Genomic DNA, 20,387 nt, shown 5'->3' on the forward strand with positions numbered 1-20,387 from the left:
ATGTCAAGGCCTGTATTTAGAGGGAATGTCAAGGCCTGTATTCAGGTGGAATGTCAAGGCCTGTATTTAGAAGAATGTCAAGGCCTGTATTTAGAAGAATGTCAAGGCCTGTATTTAGAAGAATGTCAAGGCCTGTATTTAGAGAGAATGTCAAGGCCTGTATTTAGAGGGAATGTCAAGGCCTGTATTTAGAGGGAATGTCAAGGCCTGTATTCAGGTGGAATGTCAAGGCCTGTATTTAGAGGGAATGTCAAGGCCTGTATTTAGAGGGAATGTCAAGGCCTGTATTCAGGTGGAATGTCAAGGCCTGTATTTAGAGGAATGTCAAGGCCTGTATTTAGAGGGAATGTCAAGGCCTGTATTTAGAGGGAATGTCAAGGCCTGTATTTAGAGGAATGTCAAGGCCTGTATTCAGGTGGAATGTCAAGGCCTGTATTTAGAGGAATGTCAAGGCCTGTATTTAGAGGGAATGTCAAGGCCTGTATTTAGAGGGAATGTCAAGGCCTGTATTTAGAGGGAATGTCAAGGCCTGTATTTAGAGGGAATGCCAAGGCCTGTATTCAGGTGGAATGTCAAGGCCTGTATTTAGAGGGAATGTCAAGGCCTGTATTTAGAGGGAATGTCAAGGCCTGTATTTAGAGGGAATGTCAAGGCCTGTATTTAGAGGGAATGTCAAGGCCTGTATTTAGAGGGAATGCCAAGGCCTGTATTCAGGTGGAATGTCAAGGCCTGTATTTAGAGGGAATGTCAAGGCCTGTATTTAGAGGGAATGTCAAGGCCTGTATTTAGAAGGAATGTCAAGGCCTGTATTTAGAGGGAATGTCAAGGCCTGTATTTAGAGGGAATGTCAAGGCCTGTAATCTTAAAAAGACCGTACTAATGGGGTTTTGCATACTACTTACCCAAAGAGAAACATTAATATATTGAGCAAAGCCAACCCCTGGAATTCCTGGTAAAATACTATTCCTGCAAAAGAAAATAAGTAGTTTAACACCAAGCCAAAACAACATCAGAGAGAGAGAGAGGAGAGAGAGAGAGGCAGCTGTCCATATCTGGAGGATAAACTCTAATTAGTATGGAGCACCACACCATGAAACATTTTGTCTTCGTCCCCAAATGCCATCCTTGTCTTTTATTTAGTGCACTACTTTTGACCAGGGCCCATAGGAAGTAGTGCACTATCTAGGGAATAGGGTGCCGTTTGGGATGCACTCTTTTAGGTTTTCAGTGGAGTTGCACGGCGTTAGCCTGGCAGAGTCACAGAACAACAAAAAATAAGTCCTCCGGAGATGGGGAAAACAGAATGAGCCAGGCCGAGTGATTATCTTACCCACAATTTCTTGTCTCATCGCTGCAACTCCCCAACGGGCTCGTGAGGCGAAGGTTGAGTCATGTGACCCGCCAAACCACACTTCTTAATACCCGCCCGCTTAACCCCGGAAGTCAGCTGCACCAATGTGTCGGAGGAAACCCCCGTTCAGCTGACCACCGAGGTCAGCCTGCAGGCGGCCGGCACGCCACAAGGAGTCGCTAGAGCGCGATAAGCCAAGGAAAGCCCCCTCCCCTAACCCGGACGACGCTGGGCCAATGGGACTCCTGGTCACGGCCAGTTGTTTAAAACAGCCTGGGATCGATCCCCAGGCTGTAGTGACGCTGCGCCACTCGGGAGGCCGTGTAAAACGGAGTGATTCTGTTGGACCGTTTAAAAAGAGACAGCAGTGATTCTAGAGTCCCCAGGGAGATGGAGAGAGACAGAAAGAAGAGGCAGAGGCAGAGAGACAGAAAGGAGAGGCAGAGACAGACAGGGAGAGAGACAGTGAGAGGGAGAGACAGTGAGAGGGAGAGAAACAGAAAGGACAGGGAGATAGAGAAAGGGAGAGGAGAGGAGATGGAGAGGACAGGGAGATAGAGAAAGGGAGAGGAGAGTGAGAAAGGAAAAAGCAGACAAAGAAATGGTTCCCTAGTTCACATCAGTGAGTCACCATCACTGAGGGTGTTGCCCATAGACTTTATGTTATCCCAGCAGAGCTATAGGAAACAACACATTTTCCTTTCTCCCAACAGAGGGAAATCTCAACTGGAACAGTCACAGAGGGAAATCTCAACTGGAATAGTCTCAGAGGGAAATCTCAACTGGAACAGTCACAGAGGGAAATCTCAACTGGAATAGTCTCAGAGGGAAATCTCAACTGGAATAGTCTCAGAGGGAAATCTCAACTGGAACAGTCACAGAGGGAAATCTCAACTGGAATAGTCATCAGAGGGAAATCTCAACTGGAACAGTCACAGAGGGAAATCTCAACTGGAATAGTCACAGAGAGAAATCTGTACTGGAATAGTCTCAGAGGGAAATCTCAACTGGAATAGTCTACAGAGGGAAATCTGTACTGGAATAGTCACAGAGGGAAATCTCAACTGGAATAGTCACAGAGAGAAATCTCAACTGGAATAGTCACAGAGGGAAATCTCAACTGGAATAGTCACAGAGGGAAATCTGTACTGGAATAGTCTCAGAGGGAAATCTCAACTGGAATAGTCACAGAGGGAAATCTCAACTGGAATAGTCACAGAGAGAAATCTGAACTGGAATAGTCACAGAGGGAAATCTGACTGGAATAGTCACAGAGGGAAATCTGTACTGGAATAGTCACAGAGGGAAATCTCAACTGGAATAGTCACAGAGGGAAATCTCAACTGGAATAGTCCAGAGGGAAATCTCAACTGGAAAGTCACAGAGGAAATCTCAACTGGAATAGTCACAGAGGAAATCTCACTGGAATAGTCACAGAGGGAAATCTCAACTGGAATAGTCACAGAGGGAAATCTCAACTGGAATAGACAGAGGAAATCTCAACTGGAATAGTCACGAGGGAAATCTCAACTGGAATAGTCAAGAGGGAAATCTGTACTGGAATAGTCACAGAGGGAAATCTGTACTAATAGTCCAAAGGGAAATCTCAACTGGAATAGTCTCAGAGGGAACCGTGGACTTAACTCCTGTTTTAATAGACATTATTATACATCTTGCTGAGAGATGGAGGGGTGATGACAACAGTCAATGCTGATGTCTGTTGATAACAATGGAATAATGTCAAGCTCAGGGATCCCCTAGAACTCCTGGGGTGTCCCAAATGGCACCCTATATAGTGCACCACTTTAGACCAGGACCCAATGGCACCCTATTCCCTATATAGTGCACCACTTTATACCAGGACCCAATGGCACCCTATTCCCTATATATAGTGCACTACTTTAGACCAGGACCCAATGGCACCCTATATAGAGTCGATCTATCCTATTGCAGTCTAAACAGAGTCGATCTATCCTATTGCAGTCTAAACAGAGTCGATCTATCCTATTGCAGTCTAAACAGAGTCGATCTATCCTATTGCAGTCTAAACAGAGTCGATCTATCCTACTGCAGTCTAAACAGAGTCGATCTATCCTATTGCAGTCTAAACAGAGTCGATCTATCCTATTGCAGTCTAAACAGAGTCGATCTATCCTATTGCAGTCTAAACAGAGTCGATCTATCCTATTGCAGTCATACCAGATCTAGTCATAGTGCTATTGATGAGGCTGACAACACAACGGTCTGTCTGGCTGAGAGCTCAGGAGATACAAATAGACGGGTGATGTAGGGGCTGCAGGTAGCCTAGTGGTTAGAGGGGGGAGGCAGGTAGCCTAGTGGTTAGAGGGGGGAGGCAGGTAGCCTAGTGGTTAGAGGGGGGAGGCAGGTAGCCTAGTGGTTAGAGGGGGGAGGCAGGTAGCCTAGTGGTTAGAGGGGGGAGGCGGGTAGCCTAGTGGTTAGAGGGGGGAGGCGGGTAGCCTAGTGGTTAGAGGGGGGAGGCGGGTAGCCTAGTGGTTAGAGGGGGGAGGCAGGTAGCCTAGTGGTTAGAGGGGGAGGCAGGTAGCCTAGTGGTTAGAGGGGGGAGGCAGGTAGCCTAGTGGTTAGAGGGGGGAGGCAGGTAGCCTAGTGGTTAGAGGGGGGAGGCAGGTAGCCTAGTGGTTAGAGGGGGGAGGCAGGTAGCCTAGTGGTTAGAGGGGGGAGGCAGGTAGCCTAGTGGTTAGAGGGGGGAGGCAGGTAGCCTAGTGGTTAGAGGGGGGAGGCAGGTAGCCTAGTGGTTAGAGCGTTGGACTAGTAACCGAAAGGTTGCTGGATCGAATCCCCGAGCTGACAAGGTAAAAATCTGTCGTTCTGCCCCCTGAACAAGGCAGTTAACCCACTGTTCCCCGGTAGAACGCCATTATAAATAGAAATTTGTTCTTTACTGACTTGCATAGTGAGAAAAAAAAATAAAAAATGTGAAGAACATAATCGTGCTGTCTACGGGTTCATAGAGGAACATAATGCTGTCTACGGGTTCATAGAGGTGGCTAGAGGAACATAACGCTGTCTACGGGTTCATAGAGGTGGCTAGAGGAACATAACGCTGTCTACGGGTTCATAGAGGAACATAATGCTGTCTACGGGTTCATAGAGGTGGCTAGAGGAACATAACGCTGTCTACGGGTTCATAGAGGTGGCTAGAGGAACATAACGCTGTCTACGGGTTCATAGAGGTGGCTAGAGGAACATAACGCTGTCTACGGGTTCATAGAGGTGGCTAGAGGAACAAATGCTGTCTACGGGTTCATAGAGGTGGCTAGAGGAACATAACGCTGGTCTACGGGTTCATAGAGGTGGCTAGAGGAACATAATGCTGTCTACGGGTTCATAGAGGTGGCTAGAGGAACATAATGCTGTCTACGGGTTCATAGAGGTGGCTAGAGGAACATAATGCTGTCTACGGGTTCATAGAGGTGGCTAGAGGAACATAATGCTGTCTACGGGTTCATAGAGGAACATAATGCTGTCTACAGGTTCATAGAGGTGGCTAGAGGAACATAATGCTGTCTACGGGTTCATAGAGGTGGCTAGAGGAACATAATGCTGTCTACGGGTTCATAGAGGTGGCTAGAGGAACATAACGCTGTCTACGGGTTCATAGAGGTGGCTAGAGGAACATAACGCTGTCTACGGGTTCATAGAGGTGGCTAGAGGAACATAACGCTGTCTACGGGTTCATAGAGGTGGCTAGAGGAACATAATGCTGTCTACAGGTTCATAGAGGAACATAATGCTGTCTACGGGTTCATAGAGGTGGCTAGAGGAACATAATGCTGTCTACGGGTTCATAGAGGTGGCTAGAGGAACATAATGCTGTCTACGGGTTCATAGAGGTGGCTAGAGGAACATAATGCTGTCTACGGGTTCATAGAGGAACATAATGCTGTCTACAGGTTCATAGAGGTGGCTAGAGGAACATAATGCTGTCTACAGGTTCATAGAGGTGGCTAGAGGAACATAATGCTGTCTACGGGTTCATAGAGGTGGCTAGAGGAACATAACGCTGTCTACGGGTTCATAGAGGAACATAATGCTGTCTACAGGTTCATAGAGGAACATAATGCTGTCTACAGGTTCATAGAGGTGGCTAGAGGAACATAACGCTGTCTACAGGTGGCTAGAGGAACATAATGCTGTCTACGGGTTCATAGAGGTGGCTAGAGGAACATAATGCTGTCTACGGGTTCATAGAGGTGGCTAGAGGAACATAACGCTGTCTACGGGTTCATAGAGGTGGCTAGAGGAACATAACGCTGTCTACGGGTTCATAGAAGTGGCTAGAGGAACATAATGCTGTCTACGGGTTCATAGAGGTGGCTAGAGGAACATAATGCTGTCTACGGGTTCATAGAGGTGGCTAGAGGAACATAATGCTGTCTACGGGTTCATAGAGGAACATAATGCTGTCTACAGGTTCATAGAGGTGGCTAGAGGAACATAATGCTGTCTACAGGTTCATAGAGGAACATAATGCTGTCTACGGGTTCATAGAGGTGGCTAGAGGAACATAATGCTGTCTACGGGTTCATAGGGTGGCTAGAGGAACATAATGCTGTCTACAGGTTCATAGAGGAACATAATGCTGTCTACGGGTTCATAGAGGTGGCTAGAGGAACATAATGCTGTCTACAGGTTCATAGAGGTGGCTAGAGGAACATAATGCTGTCTACGGGTTCATAGAGGTGGCTAGAGGAACATAATGCTGTCTACAGGTGTGCTAGAGGAACATAATGCTGTCTACAGGTTCATAGAGGAACATAATGCTGTCTACAGGTTCATAGAGGTGGCTAGAGGAACATAATGCTGTCTACGGGTTCATAGAGGTGGCTAGAGGAACATAATGCTGTCTACGGGTTCATAGAGGTGGCTAGAGGAACATAATGCTGTCTACGGGTTCATAGAGGAACATAATGCTGTCTACAGGTTCATAGAGGAACATAACGCTGTCTACGGGTTCATAGAGGTGGCTAGAGGAACATAATGCTGTCTACAGGTTCATAGAGGAACATAACGCTGTCTACGGGTTCATAGAGGTGGCTAGAGGAACATAATGCTGTCTACAGGTTCATAGAGGTGGCTAGAGGAACATAATGCTGTCTACGGGTTCATAGAGGTGGCTAGAGGAACATAATGCTGTCTACGGGTTCATAGAGGTGGCTAGAGGAACATAATGCTGTCTACGGGGAGGAACATAATGCTGTCTACGGGTTCATAGAGGCGGCTAGAGGAACAATGCTGTCTACAGGTTCATAGAGGTGGCTAGAGGAACATAATGCTGTCTACAGGTTCATAGAGGAACATAATGCTGTCTACGGGTTCATAGAGGTGGCTAGAGGAACATAATGCTGCTCTACGGGTTCATAGAGGTGGCTAGAGGAACATAATGCTGTCTACAGGTTCATAGAGGTGGCTAGAGGGTGAATCATTTGTCGTTTCTGAGGTTAAATAGCTGGAAGGGTTTGGTACACTTCCTTGCATATTGGAGAGCCTTAAACAGTATGTGTCTGTTTTTATAAAGACAAAATACAGCAAATTCTCCAGTGTTACATCAACACTGACAGTGTTAAATTTACCATTGGGGTAGTGTCTACAGGTCCACACTTTAGTGTTAAATTAAGACTGTGTTTAGTGCTGACTCTGATATACTTGGTCAGTGTTAGGGAATTAACACTTTTAGTGTTATGCAATAACACTTCATGTACTGTAGTATTTTAACACTAGGAAGTGTATATAGTTTGTACCAATGATGTTATGTAATAACAGTATTTTAACCATTGTGCAAAGAGGTCTGTATCTCTTGTTGGATTAAGGACATTACAATAATATTTACAAGTCTTATATAAGCATTTATAAAGACTTCAGGACTGGCAGCAGACATGTTTAACCATAGACCACTTAAACTGGTACAACACTTCCACTCAACAGGTGACCAAAAACAATTCATTGAAAGCCACACCCCCACTAAGCCACACCTCCAATATAATTTCCTCTTCGAGTGAATTGTAGAGTTGGTTGTTGAACTCGTTCATTTTCAGTCCTGTGGACTTCAAGTGATTTCCGAGGCAGAATATAATTAAATGAACTCTTTAGGACAATACATTAAATATATCATAAGGCCTTAGTTTGATGGCCAAGTTTTATCCTCCTGGTTTACAAGTCACATTATGCCGGCTTGCAAAGTGATGTGTAATTCCTATTGGAATCCAGCCAGAGTTAGGTTGTTAACACTGGCCAATTAGCTGTGAATAATAGATTAACACTGGCCAATTAGCTGTGAATAATAGATTAACACTGGCCAATTAGCTGTGAATAATAGATTAACACCGGCCAATTAGCTGTGAATAATAGATTAACACTGGCCAATTAGCTGTGAATAATAGATTAACACTGGCCAATTAGCTGTGAATAATAGATTAACACTGGCCAATTAGCTGTGAATAATAGATTAACACTAGGTAACACCGGCCAATTAGCTGTGAATAATAGATTAACACTGGCCAATTAGCTGTGAATAATAGATTAACACCGGCCAATTAGCTGTGAATAATAGATTAACACTAGGTAACACCGGCCAATTAGCTGTGAATAATAGATTAACACTGGCCAATTAGCTGTGAATAATAGATTAACACTGGCCAATTAGCTGTGAATAATAGATTAACACTGGCCAATTAGCTGTGAATAATAGATTAACACTGGCCAATTAGCTGTGAATAATAGATTAACACTAGGTAACACCGGCCAATTAGCTGTGAATAATAGATTAACACTAGGTAACACCGGCCAATTAGCTGTGAATAATAGATTAACACTGGCCAATTAGCTGTGAATAATAGATTAACACCGGCCAATTAGCTGTGAATAATAGATTAACACTAGGTAACACCGGCCAATTAGCTGTGAATAATAGATTAACACTGGCCAATTAGCTGTGAATAATAGATTAACACCGGCCAATTAGCTGTGAATAATAGATTAACACTGGCCAATTAGCTGTGAATAATAGATTAACACTAGGTAACACCGGCCAATTAGCTGTGAATAATAGATTAACACTGGCCAATTAGCTGTGAATAATAGATTAACACTGGCCAATTAGCTGTGAATAATAGATTAACACTGGCCAATTAGCTGTGAATAATAGATTAACACTGGCCAATTAGCTGTGAATAATAGATTAACACTGGCCAATTAGCTGTGAATAATAGATTAACACTGGCCAATTAGCTGTGAATAATAGATTAACACTAGTAACACGCCAATTAGCTGTGAATAATAGATTAACACTGGCCAATTAGCTGTGAATAATAGATTAACACTGGCCAATTAGCTGTGAATAATAGATTAACACTGGCCAATTAGCTGTGAATAATAGATTAACACTGGCCAATTAGCTGTGAATAATAGATTAACACTAGGTAACACCGGCCAATTAGCTGTGAATAATAGATTAACACTAGGTAACACCGGCCAATTAGCTGTGAATAATAGATTAACACTAGGTAACACTGGTCAATTAGCTGTGAATAATAGATTAACACTAGGTAACACCGGCCAATTAGCTGTGAATAATAGATTAACACTGGCCAATTAGCTGTGAATAATAGATTAACACTGGCCAATTAGCTGTGAATAATAGATTAACACTGGCCAATTAGCTGTGAATAATAGATTAACACTAGGTAACACTGGCCAATTAGCTGTGAATAATAGATTAACACTAGGTAACACCGGCCAATTAGCTGTGAATAATAGATTAACACTGGCCAATTAGCTGTGAATAATAGATTAACACCGGCCAATTAGCTGTGAATAATAGATTAACACTAGGTAACACCGGCCAATTAGCTGTGAATAATAGATTAACACTAGGTAACACTGGCCAATTAGCTGTGAATAATAGATTAACACCGGCCAATTAGCTGTGAATAATAGATTAACACTAGGTAACACCGGCCAATTAGCTGTGAATAATAGATTAACACTAGGTAACACCGGCCAATTAGCTGTGAATAATAGATTAACACTAGGTAACACCGGCCAATTAGCTGTGAATAATAGATTAACACTAGGTAACACTGGCCAATTAGCTGTGAATAATAGATTAACACTAGGTAACACTGGCCAATTAGCTGTGAATAAGAGATTAACACTGGCCAATTAGCTGTGAATAATAGATTAACACTAGGTAACACTGGCCAATTAGCTGTGAATAATAGATTAACACTAGGTAACACCAGCCAATTAGCTGTAAATAATAGATTAACACTAGGTAACACCGGCCAATTAGCTGTGAATAATAGATTAACACTAGGTAACACTGGCCAATTAGCTGTAAATGGACGATGAAAACGATGAGATATATAATCCATATAGAATATTTAACTCCTGGTGACAGTGCTGCTCAGAGTTGTGGTTAACTAGCGTACCTGCGGTGATGGCACTGGCAGTGAAGAACACAAAGTTAATGGGGACGACCTCTGTGGCATCAAACATCTTCATGGCTTGATTAAGGAACCTGAGAACAGTGGAAGGACAGATTGAAGAGAGAGGCCTCTTGAGGGCCACGATATTACCACCCACACAGTGGATTCATCCATCACACGGTGGATTCATCCATCACACAGTGGAGTCATCCATCACACGGTGGATTCATCCATCACACGGTGGATTCATCCATCACACGGTGGATTCATCCATCACACGGTGGATTCATCCATCACACAGTGGATTCATCCATCACACAGTGGATTCATCCATCACACGGTGGATTCATCCATCACACGGTGGATTCATCCATCCCACGGTGGATTCATCCATCCCACGGTGGATTCATCCATCACACAGTGGATTCATCCATCACACAGTGGATTCATCCATCACACAGTGGATTCATCCATCACACAGTGGATTCATCCATCACACAGTGGATTCATCCATCACACAGTGGATTCATCCATCACACAGTGGATTCATCCATCACACAGTGGATTCATCCATCACACAGTGGATTCATCCATCACACGGTGGATTCATCCATCACACAGTGGATTCATCCATCACACAGTGGATTCATCCATCCCACGGTGGATTCATCCATCACACGGTGGATTCATCCATCACACGGTGGATTCATCCATCACACAGTGGATTCATCCATCACACAGTGGATTCATCCATCACACGGTGGATTCATCCATCACACGGTGGATTCATCCATCACACGGTGGATTCATCCATCACACGGTGGATTCATCCATCACACGGTGGATTCATCCATCACACGGTGGATTCATCCATCACACAGTGGATTCATCCATCACACAGTGGATTCATCCATCACACGGTGGATTCATCCATCACACGGTGGATTCATCCATCCCACAGTGGATTCATCCATCACACGGTGGATTCATCCATCACACGGTGGATTCATCCATCCCACGGTGGATTCATCCATCACACGGTGGATTCATCCATCACACAGTGGATTCATCCATCACACGGTGGATTCATCCATCACACGGTGGATTCATCCATCACACGGTGGATTCATCCATCACACGGTGGATTCATCCATCACACAGTGGATTCATCCATCACACATCCCACAGTGGATTCATCCATCACACGGTGGATTCATCCATCACACGGTGGATTCATCCATCACACATCCCACAGTGGATTCATCCATCCCACGGTGGATTCATCCATCACACGGTGGATTCATCCATCCCACAGTGGATTCATCCATCCCACGGTGGATTCATCCATCACACAGCGGATTCATCCATCACACAGTGGATTCATCCATCACACAGTGGATTCATCCATCACACAGTGGATTCATCCATCACACAGTGGATTCATCCATCACACGGTGGATTCATCCATCATAATCAGTCAGTCCCTGGATGGGAGACCAGATGCTGCTGGAAGTGGTGTTGGAGGGCCAGTAGGAGGCACTCTTTCCTCTGGCCTAAAAGAAAAATATCCCAACGCCCCAGGGCAGTGATTGGGGACATTGCCCTGTGTAGGGTGCCGTCTTTCGGATGGGACGTTAAACGGGGTGTCCTTGGACTCTCTGAGGTCATTAAAGATCCCATGGTGCTTATCGTAAGAGTAGAAATGAGATCAGATTTTAAAACATCAGGGGAAGTGGAAAAACGTTGGACTTACTTTATCTGGAAGGCACAGGAGGCCACCATAACCACCAGCATGACGTAGAAGATGGGGTAGGTGAGCTGGAGTTGTCCCTTTATGGACTCAGCGATCATCCCAGAGACAGCTTTGACTGAGATCACCGTCAGGGAGGCTAAAACAACAAACAGGGATAACTTTACTAACTACTTCCTGGAGTAATGCATCCCATTCTGAACATGATAACCCCCCCCCAAAAAAAACGTTCAAAGCAAACCCACCCCATAGAGTCTGACGGAGTTCTTACCCAGCAGCATCACTATGGTTACATGCTTGATTCCCCCATAGAGTCTGACGGAGTTCTTACCCAGCAGCATCACTATGGTTACATGCTTGATTCCCCCATAGAGTCTGACAGAGTTCTTACCCAGCAGCATCACTATGGTTACAATCTTGATTCCCCCATAGAGTCTGACGGAGTTCTTACCCAGCAGAGCCACCAGCAGCATCATTATGGTTATATGCTTGATACCCACCCCTGATTCCCCCATAGAGTCTGACGGAGTTCTTACCCAGCAGCATCACTATGGTTACATGCTTGATACCCACCCCTGATTCCCCCATAGAGTCTGTCGGAGTTCTTACCCAGCAGAGCCACCAGCAGCATCACTATGGTTATATGCTTGATATTCCTCCTCTTGTACAAATAGAGCAGGATGGAAAACAATATGACCTCTAGAAACTGGAGGGAGGGAGGGGGGGAGGGAGAGAAGAGAGGGAGGGGGAGAGGGAGAGAGGGAGGGAGGGAGAGTAGAGAGGGGTGGGGGAGAGGGAGGGAGAGAGGGAGGGAGAGTAGAGAGGGGTGGGGGAGAGGGAGGGATGGAAGAGAGAGAGGGAGGGAAGGAAGGGAGGGAGGGAGAGGGAGGGAGAAAGAGGTAGGGGAGGGGGGGGGAGAGAGAGAGAGAGAGGGAGGGAGAAAGAGGGGGGGGAGAGAGATGATAAAAACAGTCAACATCAATAATACTGAACGGGTTTCCATAAACAGTCCATCTCAAAGCTTCACAGTGATAACCCCTCTCTCCAGACCTCAGCCATTCATTTACAACACTGACATCTACCCCATCTGTTCCAGTAGAGAGCTCAGCCATTCATTTACAACACTGACGTCTACCCCATCTGTTCCAGTAGAGAGCTCAGCCATTCATTTACAACACTGACGTCTACCCCATCTGTTCCAGTAGAGAGCTCAGCCATTCATTTACAACACTGACGTCTACCCCATCTGGTCCAGTAGAGCTCAGCCATTCATTTACAACACTGATATCTACCCCATCTGGTCCAGTAGAGAGCTCAGCCATTCATTTACAACACTGACGTCTACCCCATCTGTTCCAGTAGAGAGCTCAGCCATTCATTTACAACACTGATGTCTACCCCATCTGTTCCAGTAGAGAGCTCAGCCAAACACACGTTCTCTAGGACAGATATCTGATCCCAGTAACAGAGTCCTCAGCCAGCAGCACAGATATCTGATCCCAGTAACAGAGTCCTCAGCCAGCAGCACAGATATCTGATCCCAGTAACAGAGTCCTCAGCCAGCAGCACAGATATCTGATCCCAGTAACAGAGTCCTCAGCCAGCAGCACAGATATCTGATCCCAGTAACAGAGTCCTCAGCCAGCAGCACAGATATCTGATCCCAGTAACACAGTCCTCAGCCAGCAGCACGGATATCTGATCCCAGTAACAGAGTCCTCAGCCAGCAGCACGGATATCTGATCCCAGTAACAGAGTCCTCAGCCAGCAGCACAGTCCTCAGCCAGCAGCACAGTCCTCAGCCAGCAGCACAGGATATCTGATCCCAGTAACACAGTCCTCAGCCAGCAGCACAGTCCTCAGCCAGCAGCACGGTAATCTGACCATAGTAACAGCAGCGAGTGCATGGCTTTAATTGAAACAAATTACTCTTGTAGAGAAAAGCGCAATTAAATAATTTGTTACCCCTCTTTTACTGAGAATGAACCAAAACAGTCATCCTTGAGAGTTCACTAGTACTCCAGCCTCCTGTATGTGTTTTCAATAGTACTCTATATATACGAGTGGAGACTCAGCTATAAACATCATCCGTCAGGAATGTCCGCAACAGGACAACTCTAGCATGTTAAAATGTCTCCCATTCCATGGCTGTAGTCTGTTGACTCAACACGTTTCTCTCTCTCTCACCTTCTCTCTCTCCCTCCCTCATTCACCTTCCCCTCCTCTCTCTCCCTCATTCACCTTCCCTCCTCTCTCTCTCCCTCCCTCATTCACCTTCCCTCCTCTCTCTCTCCCTCCCTCATTCACCTTCCCTCCTCTCTCTCTCCCTCATTCCCCTTCTTCTCCCTCCCCCTCATTCCCCTTCTCCCTCCCTCCCTCATTCCCCTTCTTCTCCCTCATTCCCCTTCTTCTCCCTCCCTCCCTCATTCCCCTTCTCCCTCCCTCATTCCCCTTCTTCTCCCTCCTGTTCCAGTCTAAGTACATTCAGAGGCCTCGCTCAGTAAATAAGAGATTCTGGAGCAGGATGTGATGACTGACAGAGAGGAGAATGGGTGTAGCCAGCCAGCCAGCCAGCCAGACAGCCTTAACTCTGCTGGCCGCTGTCTGGCTGGGCTACCAGCTGATCGGTATAGGTGGTGGTGGTTTTAGTAGGAGAGAGAAGAGTCCATTTATAATATGTGGTTTTAGTAGGAGAGAGAAGAGTACATTTATAATATGTGGTTTTAGTAGGGGGGAGAGAAGAGTCCATTTATAATATGTGGTTTTAGTAGGGGGGAGAGAAGAGGACATATACAGTACCAGTCAAATTTGGACACACCTACTGTACTCATTCAAGGGTTTTTCTTTATTTGTACTGTTTTCTACATTGTAGAATAATAGTGAAGACATTGAAACTATGAAATAACACATATGGAATCATGTAGTAACCAAAAACAAATCAAAATATATTTGAGATTCTTCAAAATTATTCATCCTTTGCCTTGATGACAGCTTTGCACACTCATTCTCTCAACCAGCTTCATGAGGTAGTCACCTGGAATGCATTTCAATTAACAGGTGTGCCTTGTTAATTTGTGGAATTTCTTTCCTTCTTAATGCGTTTGAGCCAATCAGTTGTGTTGTGACAAGGTAGGGGTGGTATAAAATATTTTGTATACAGAAGATAACCCTATTTGGTTAAAGACCAAGTCCATATTATGGCGAGAACAGCTCAAATAAGCAAAGAGAAATGACAACCCATCATTACTTTAAGACATGAAGGTCAGTCAATACGGAACATTAAGAACATTGAAAGTTTCTTCAAGTGCAGTCGCAAAAACCATCAAGCGCTATGATGAAACTGGCTCTCATGAGGACCGCCACAGGAAAGGAAGACCCAGAGTTACCTCTGCTGCAGAGGATACGTTCATTAGAGTTAACTGCACATCAGATCACAGCCCAAATAAATGCTTCACAGAGTTCAAGTTACAGAGACACATCTCAACAGCAACTGTTCAGAGGAGACTGTGTGAATCAGGCCTTCATGGTCGAATTGCTGCAGAGAAACCACTACTAAAGGACACCAATAAGAAGAAGAGACTTGCTTGGGCCAAGAAACACGAGCAATGGACATTAGACCGGTGGAAATCTGTCCTTTGGTCTGATGAGTCCAAATTTTAGATTTTTGATTCCAACCGCCGTGTCTTTGTGAGAGGCAGAGTAGGTGAACGGATGATCTCTGCATGTGTGGTTCACACCGTGAAGCATGGAGGAGGAGGTGTGATGGTTTGGGGGTGCTTTGCTGTTGACACTGTCAGTGATTTATTTAGAATTCAAGTCACACTTAACCAGCATGGCAACCACAGCATTCTGCAGCAATACGCCATCCCATCTGCTTTGCACTTAGTGGGACTATCATTTGTTTTTCAACAGGACAATGACCCAACACACTTCCAGGCTGTGTAAGGGCCAAGAAGGAGAGTGATAAAGTGCTGCATCAGATGACTTGGCCTCCACAATCACCCGACCTCAACCCAATTGGGATGGTTTGCACCGCAGAGTGAAGGGAAAAAAAAAATCAGCCAACAAGTGCTCAGCATATGTGGGAACTCCTTCAAGATTGTTGGAAAAGCATTCCATTAGAAGCTGGTTGAGAGAATGTCAAGAGTGTGCAAAGCTGTCATCAAGGCAAAGGGTGGCTATGTATTTTCATTTATTTAACACTTTTTTGGTTACTACATGATTCCATATGTGTTATTTCATAGTTTTGATGTAGAAAATAGTAAAATAAAGAAAAACGTTTGACTGGTACTGTAGGTACATATATATTGTAGTTGTAGCAGCCGTTTGAAGAGTACATATACAGTATACTGCCATCGTGGCTGTGGTTTGAAGGGTAAATACCAGGTGTGGGGTTAGAGTACATACCAGGTGTGGGCTAGAGTACATACCAGGTGTACATACCAGGTGTGGGCTAGAGTACATACCAGGTGTACATACCAGGTGTGGGCTAGAGTACATACCAGGTGTACATACCAGGTGTGGGCTAGAGTACATACCAGGTGTACATACCAGGTGTGTTAGAGTACATACCAGGTGTACATACCAGGTGTGGGCTAGAGTACATACCAGGTGTGGGATAGAGTGCATACCAGGTGGGGTTTAGAGTACATACCAGGTGTACATACCAGGTGTGGGGGCCCGGGGGTTAGAGTACATACCAGGTGTACATACCAGGTAAATCAGGAACTGCCAGCTGACGGCGTATCTTTGGACCAGGTGGGCGGTGATGTGAGTGGAGGCGTGGGGGGCAAAGGTCACCAGGAGATAGGTCCCCATCACTGCTAGTGCACCACCTGTAGGTCAGGAAGAGATTCACAGGAGTATTGAACGATCCCATTCACCCGAGTATCATATGACAACAGAGTAACTGATCTGTTTAATCAGTACTGAGCTTCAGAGTTAATGTTTCATTTCCATCTCTGACTAACTACACTAATAATATTTACACAAGTCACTAGCCAGCTCCTCTCTCTCCTCCTAGACCAGACATAATGTTTTGTAACGTGGGAACTCGTACCTAGCCAGCTCCTCTCTCCTCCTAGACATCAACCAGACATAATGTTTTGTAACGTGGGAACTCGTACCTAGCCAGCTCCTCTCTCTCCTCCTAGACATCAACCAGACATAATGTTTTGTAACGTGGGAACTCATACCTAGCCAGCTCCTCTCTCCAAGACATAATGTTTTGTAACGTGGGAACTCGTACCTAAATCAGAACACTCATCTTTATCCTTTATGTCCTGAGGGGTTTGATTAGGGATATGTGTGTGTGTGTGTGTGTGTGCGTGTGTGTGTGCGTGCGTGTGTACAAACTTACCAATAATATCAGAAGCTCGTAGCGTCTCTTTAAGGAACACCACAGAGATGACAGCACTGGCTGAAAGAGAGAGGAAGTCAGACATTAAGGAACACCACAGAGATGACAGCACTGGCTGAAAGAGAGAGGAAGTCAGACATTAAGGAACGCCACAGAGATGACAGCACTGGCTGAAAGAGAGAGGAAGTCAGACATTAAGGAACACCACAGAGATGACAGCACTGGCTGAAAGAGAGAGGAAGGCAGACATTAAGGAACACCACAGAGATGACAGCACTGGCTGAAAGAGAGAGGAAGTCAGACATTAAGGAACACCACAGAGATGACAGCACTGGCTGAAAGAGAGGAAGTCAGACATTAAGGAACACCACAGAGATGACAGCACTGGCTGAAAGAGAGAGGAAGTCAGACATTAAGGAACACCACAGAGATGACAGCACTGGCTGAAAGAGAGAGGAAGGCAGACATTAAGGAACGCCACAGAGATGACAGCACTGGCTGAAAGAGAGAGGAAGTCAGACATTAAGGAACGCCACAGAGATGACAGCACTGGCTGAAAGAGAGAGGAAGGCAGACATTAAGGAACACCACAGAGATGACAGCACTGGCTGAAAGAGAGGAAGTCAGACATTAAGGAACGCCACAGAGATGACAGCACTGGCTGAAAGAGAGGAAGTCAGACATTAAGGAACACCACAGAGATGACAGCACTGGCTGAAAGAGAGAGAAAGTCAGACATTAAGGAACACCACAGAGATGACAGCACTGGCTGAAAGAGAGAGGAATGCAGACATTAAGGAACACCACAGAGATGACAGCACTGGCTGAAAGAGAGGAAGTCAGACATTAAGGAACACCACAGAGATGACAGCACTGGCTGAAAGAGAGGAATGCAGACATTAAGGAACACCACAGAGATGACAGCACTGGCTGAAAGAGAGAGGAAGTCAGACATTAAGGAACGCCACAGAGATGACAGCACTGGCTGAAAGAGAGAGGAATGCAGACATTAAGGAACACCACAGAGATGACAGCACTGGCTGAAAGAGAGAGGAAGTCAGACATTAAGGAACACCACAGAGATGACAGCACTGGCTGAAAGAGAGAAAGTCAGACATTAAGGAACACCACAGAGATGACAGCACTGGCTGAAAGAGAGAGGAAGTCAGACATTAAGGAACACCACAGAGATGACAGCACTGGCTGAAAGAGAGAGGAAGGCAGACATTAAGGAACACCACAGAGATGACAGCACTGGCTGAAAGAGAGAGGAAGGCAGACATTAAGGAACACCACAGAGATGACAGCACTGGCTGAAAGAGAGAGGAATGCAGACATTAAGGAACACCACAGAGATGACAGCACTGGCTGAAAGAGAGAGGAAGGCAGACATTAAGGAACGCCACAGAGATGACAGCACTGGCTGAAAGAGAGAGGAAGTCAGACATTAAGGAACACCACAGAGATGACAGCACTGGCTGAAAGAGAGAGGAAGGCAGACATTAAGGAACACCACAGAGATGACAGCACTGGCTGAAAGAGAGAGGAAGTCAGACATTAAGGAACACCACAGAGATGACAGCACTGGCTGAAAGAGAGAGGAAGTCAGACATTAAGGAACACCACAGAGATGACAGCACTGGCTGAAAGAGAGAGGAAGTCAGACATTAAGGAACACCACAGAGATGACAGCACTGGCTGAAAGAGAGAGGAATGCAGACATTAAGGAACACCACAGAGATGACAGCACTGGCTGAAAGAGAGAGGAAGGCAGACATTAAGGAACACCACAGAGATGACAGCACTGGCTGAAAGAGAGGAAGTCAGACATTAAGGAACACCACAGAGATGACAGCACTGGCTGAAAGAGAGAGGAAGCAGACATTAAGGAACACCACAGAGATGACAGCACTGGCTGAAAGAGAGAGGAAGTCAGACATTAAGGAACACCACAGAGATGACAGCACTGGCTGAAAGAGAGGAAGGCAGACATTAAGGAACGCCACAGAGATGACAGCACTGGCTGAAAGAGAGAGGAAGTCAGACATTAAGGAACGCCACAGAGATGACAGCACTGGCTGAAAGAGAGAGGAAGTCAGACATTAAGGAACACCACAGAGATGACAGCACTGGCTGAAAGAGAGAGGAAGTCAGACATTAAGGAACACCACAGAGATGACAGCACTGGCTGAAAGAGAGAGGAAGTCAGACATTAAGGAACACCACAGAGATGACAGCACTGGCTGAAAGAGAGAGGAAGGCAGACATTAAGGAACACCACAGAGATGACAGCACTGGCTGAAAGAGAGAGGAAGTCAGACATTAAGGAACACCACAGAGATGACAGCACTGGCTGAAAGAGAGAGGAAGTCAGACATTAAGGAACGCCACAGAGATGACAGCACTGGCTGAAAGAGAGAGGAAGGCAGACATTAAGGAACACCACAGAGATGACAGCACTGGCTGAAAGAGAGAGGAAGGCAGACATTAAGGAACACCACAGAGATGACAGCACTGGCTGAAAGAGAGAGGAAGTCAGACATTAAGGAACACCACAGAGATGACAGCACTGGCTGAAAGAGAGAGAAAGGCAGCCATTTTACATCTCCCATTTTCTTTACATCATAATGTCCTGTATGATGTCTACCTTCATAGATTCAGTCCCCTGGATACTATGTGACCCGCGGTATAGAAATATCCATCTATCATACCTGCTTCACACACCTACAGTCTCACATGTACAGGAGTCTTGTCCCTGATAAATCAGAGAGGCTGAGAGAAGCTCTCGTGTCGCAGATTCCTACAGTCCCTTTCTCTGACTGTCCTTTATTAGATATTATTATTATTATTATTATTATTATTATTATTATTATATTAGTAATAGTAGTAGTAGTAGTAGTAGTAGTATTAGTAGTAGTAATAGTAGTAATAGTAGTAGTAATAGTAGTAATAGTAGTAGTAGTAGTAGTAGTAGTAGTAGTAATAGTAGTAATAGTAATAGTAGTAGTAATAATCACAGTAATACTGTCACTAACTCCCAGGAACTCAAAGCAAGGTGAAAGAAGGTGAACCCAATGGTCTCAAAGCAAGGTGAACCCAATGGTCTCAAAGCAAGGTGAAAGAAGGTGAACCCAATGGTCTCAAAGCAAGGTGAAAGAAGGTGAACCCAATGGTCTCAAAGCAAGGTGAACCCAATGGTCTCAAAGCAAGGTGAAAGAAGGTGAACCCAATGGTCTCAGCAAGGGCCCAGGCTCAGCGGTGGGGTGAACCCAATGGTCTCAAAGCGGTGAGAGGGCCCTGGCCAAAGCAAGGTGAACCCAATGGTCTCAGCAAGGTGGGGTGACCAGGCCAGCGGTGAACCCAATGGTCTCAAAGCGGGAGAAGGTGCCAATGGTCTCAGCAAGGTGGAGGGAACCCAATGGTCTCAAAGCAAGGTGAACCCAATGGTCTCAAAGCAAGGTG

General features: G+C 45.5%; 1 protein-coding gene across 1 annotated transcript in view; it reads right to left on the bottom strand.

Moving 5' to 3' along the window:
* The window catches only part of nipal2 (NIPA like domain containing 2), a 72,789-nt gene that overhangs the window by 2,323 nt on the left and 50,079 nt on the right, over positions 1–20,387 (bottom strand). Inside the window, exons 4-9 of the mRNA XM_082971290.1 lie at positions 16,926–16,985; positions 16,280–16,401; positions 12,176–12,272; positions 11,570–11,705; positions 9,820–9,908; positions 903–966 (exon numbers count right to left, since the gene is read on the bottom strand). Of these exons, the coding sequence (XP_082827416.1) occupies positions 903–966; positions 9,820–9,908; positions 11,570–11,705; positions 12,176–12,272; positions 16,280–16,401; positions 16,926–16,985 (568 nt within the window). The remainder of the gene's footprint in view (positions 1–902; positions 967–9,819; positions 9,909–11,569; positions 11,706–12,175; positions 12,273–16,279; positions 16,402–16,925; positions 16,986–20,387) is intronic.

The sequence above is a fragment of the Salmo salar genome, unplaced genomic scaffold (assembly GCF_965601325.2).
Source record: "Salmo salar unplaced genomic scaffold, fSalSal1 ptg000245l, whole genome shotgun sequence".
NCBI classification, from domain to species: Eukaryota; Metazoa; Chordata; class Actinopteri; order Salmoniformes; family Salmonidae; genus Salmo; species Salmo salar.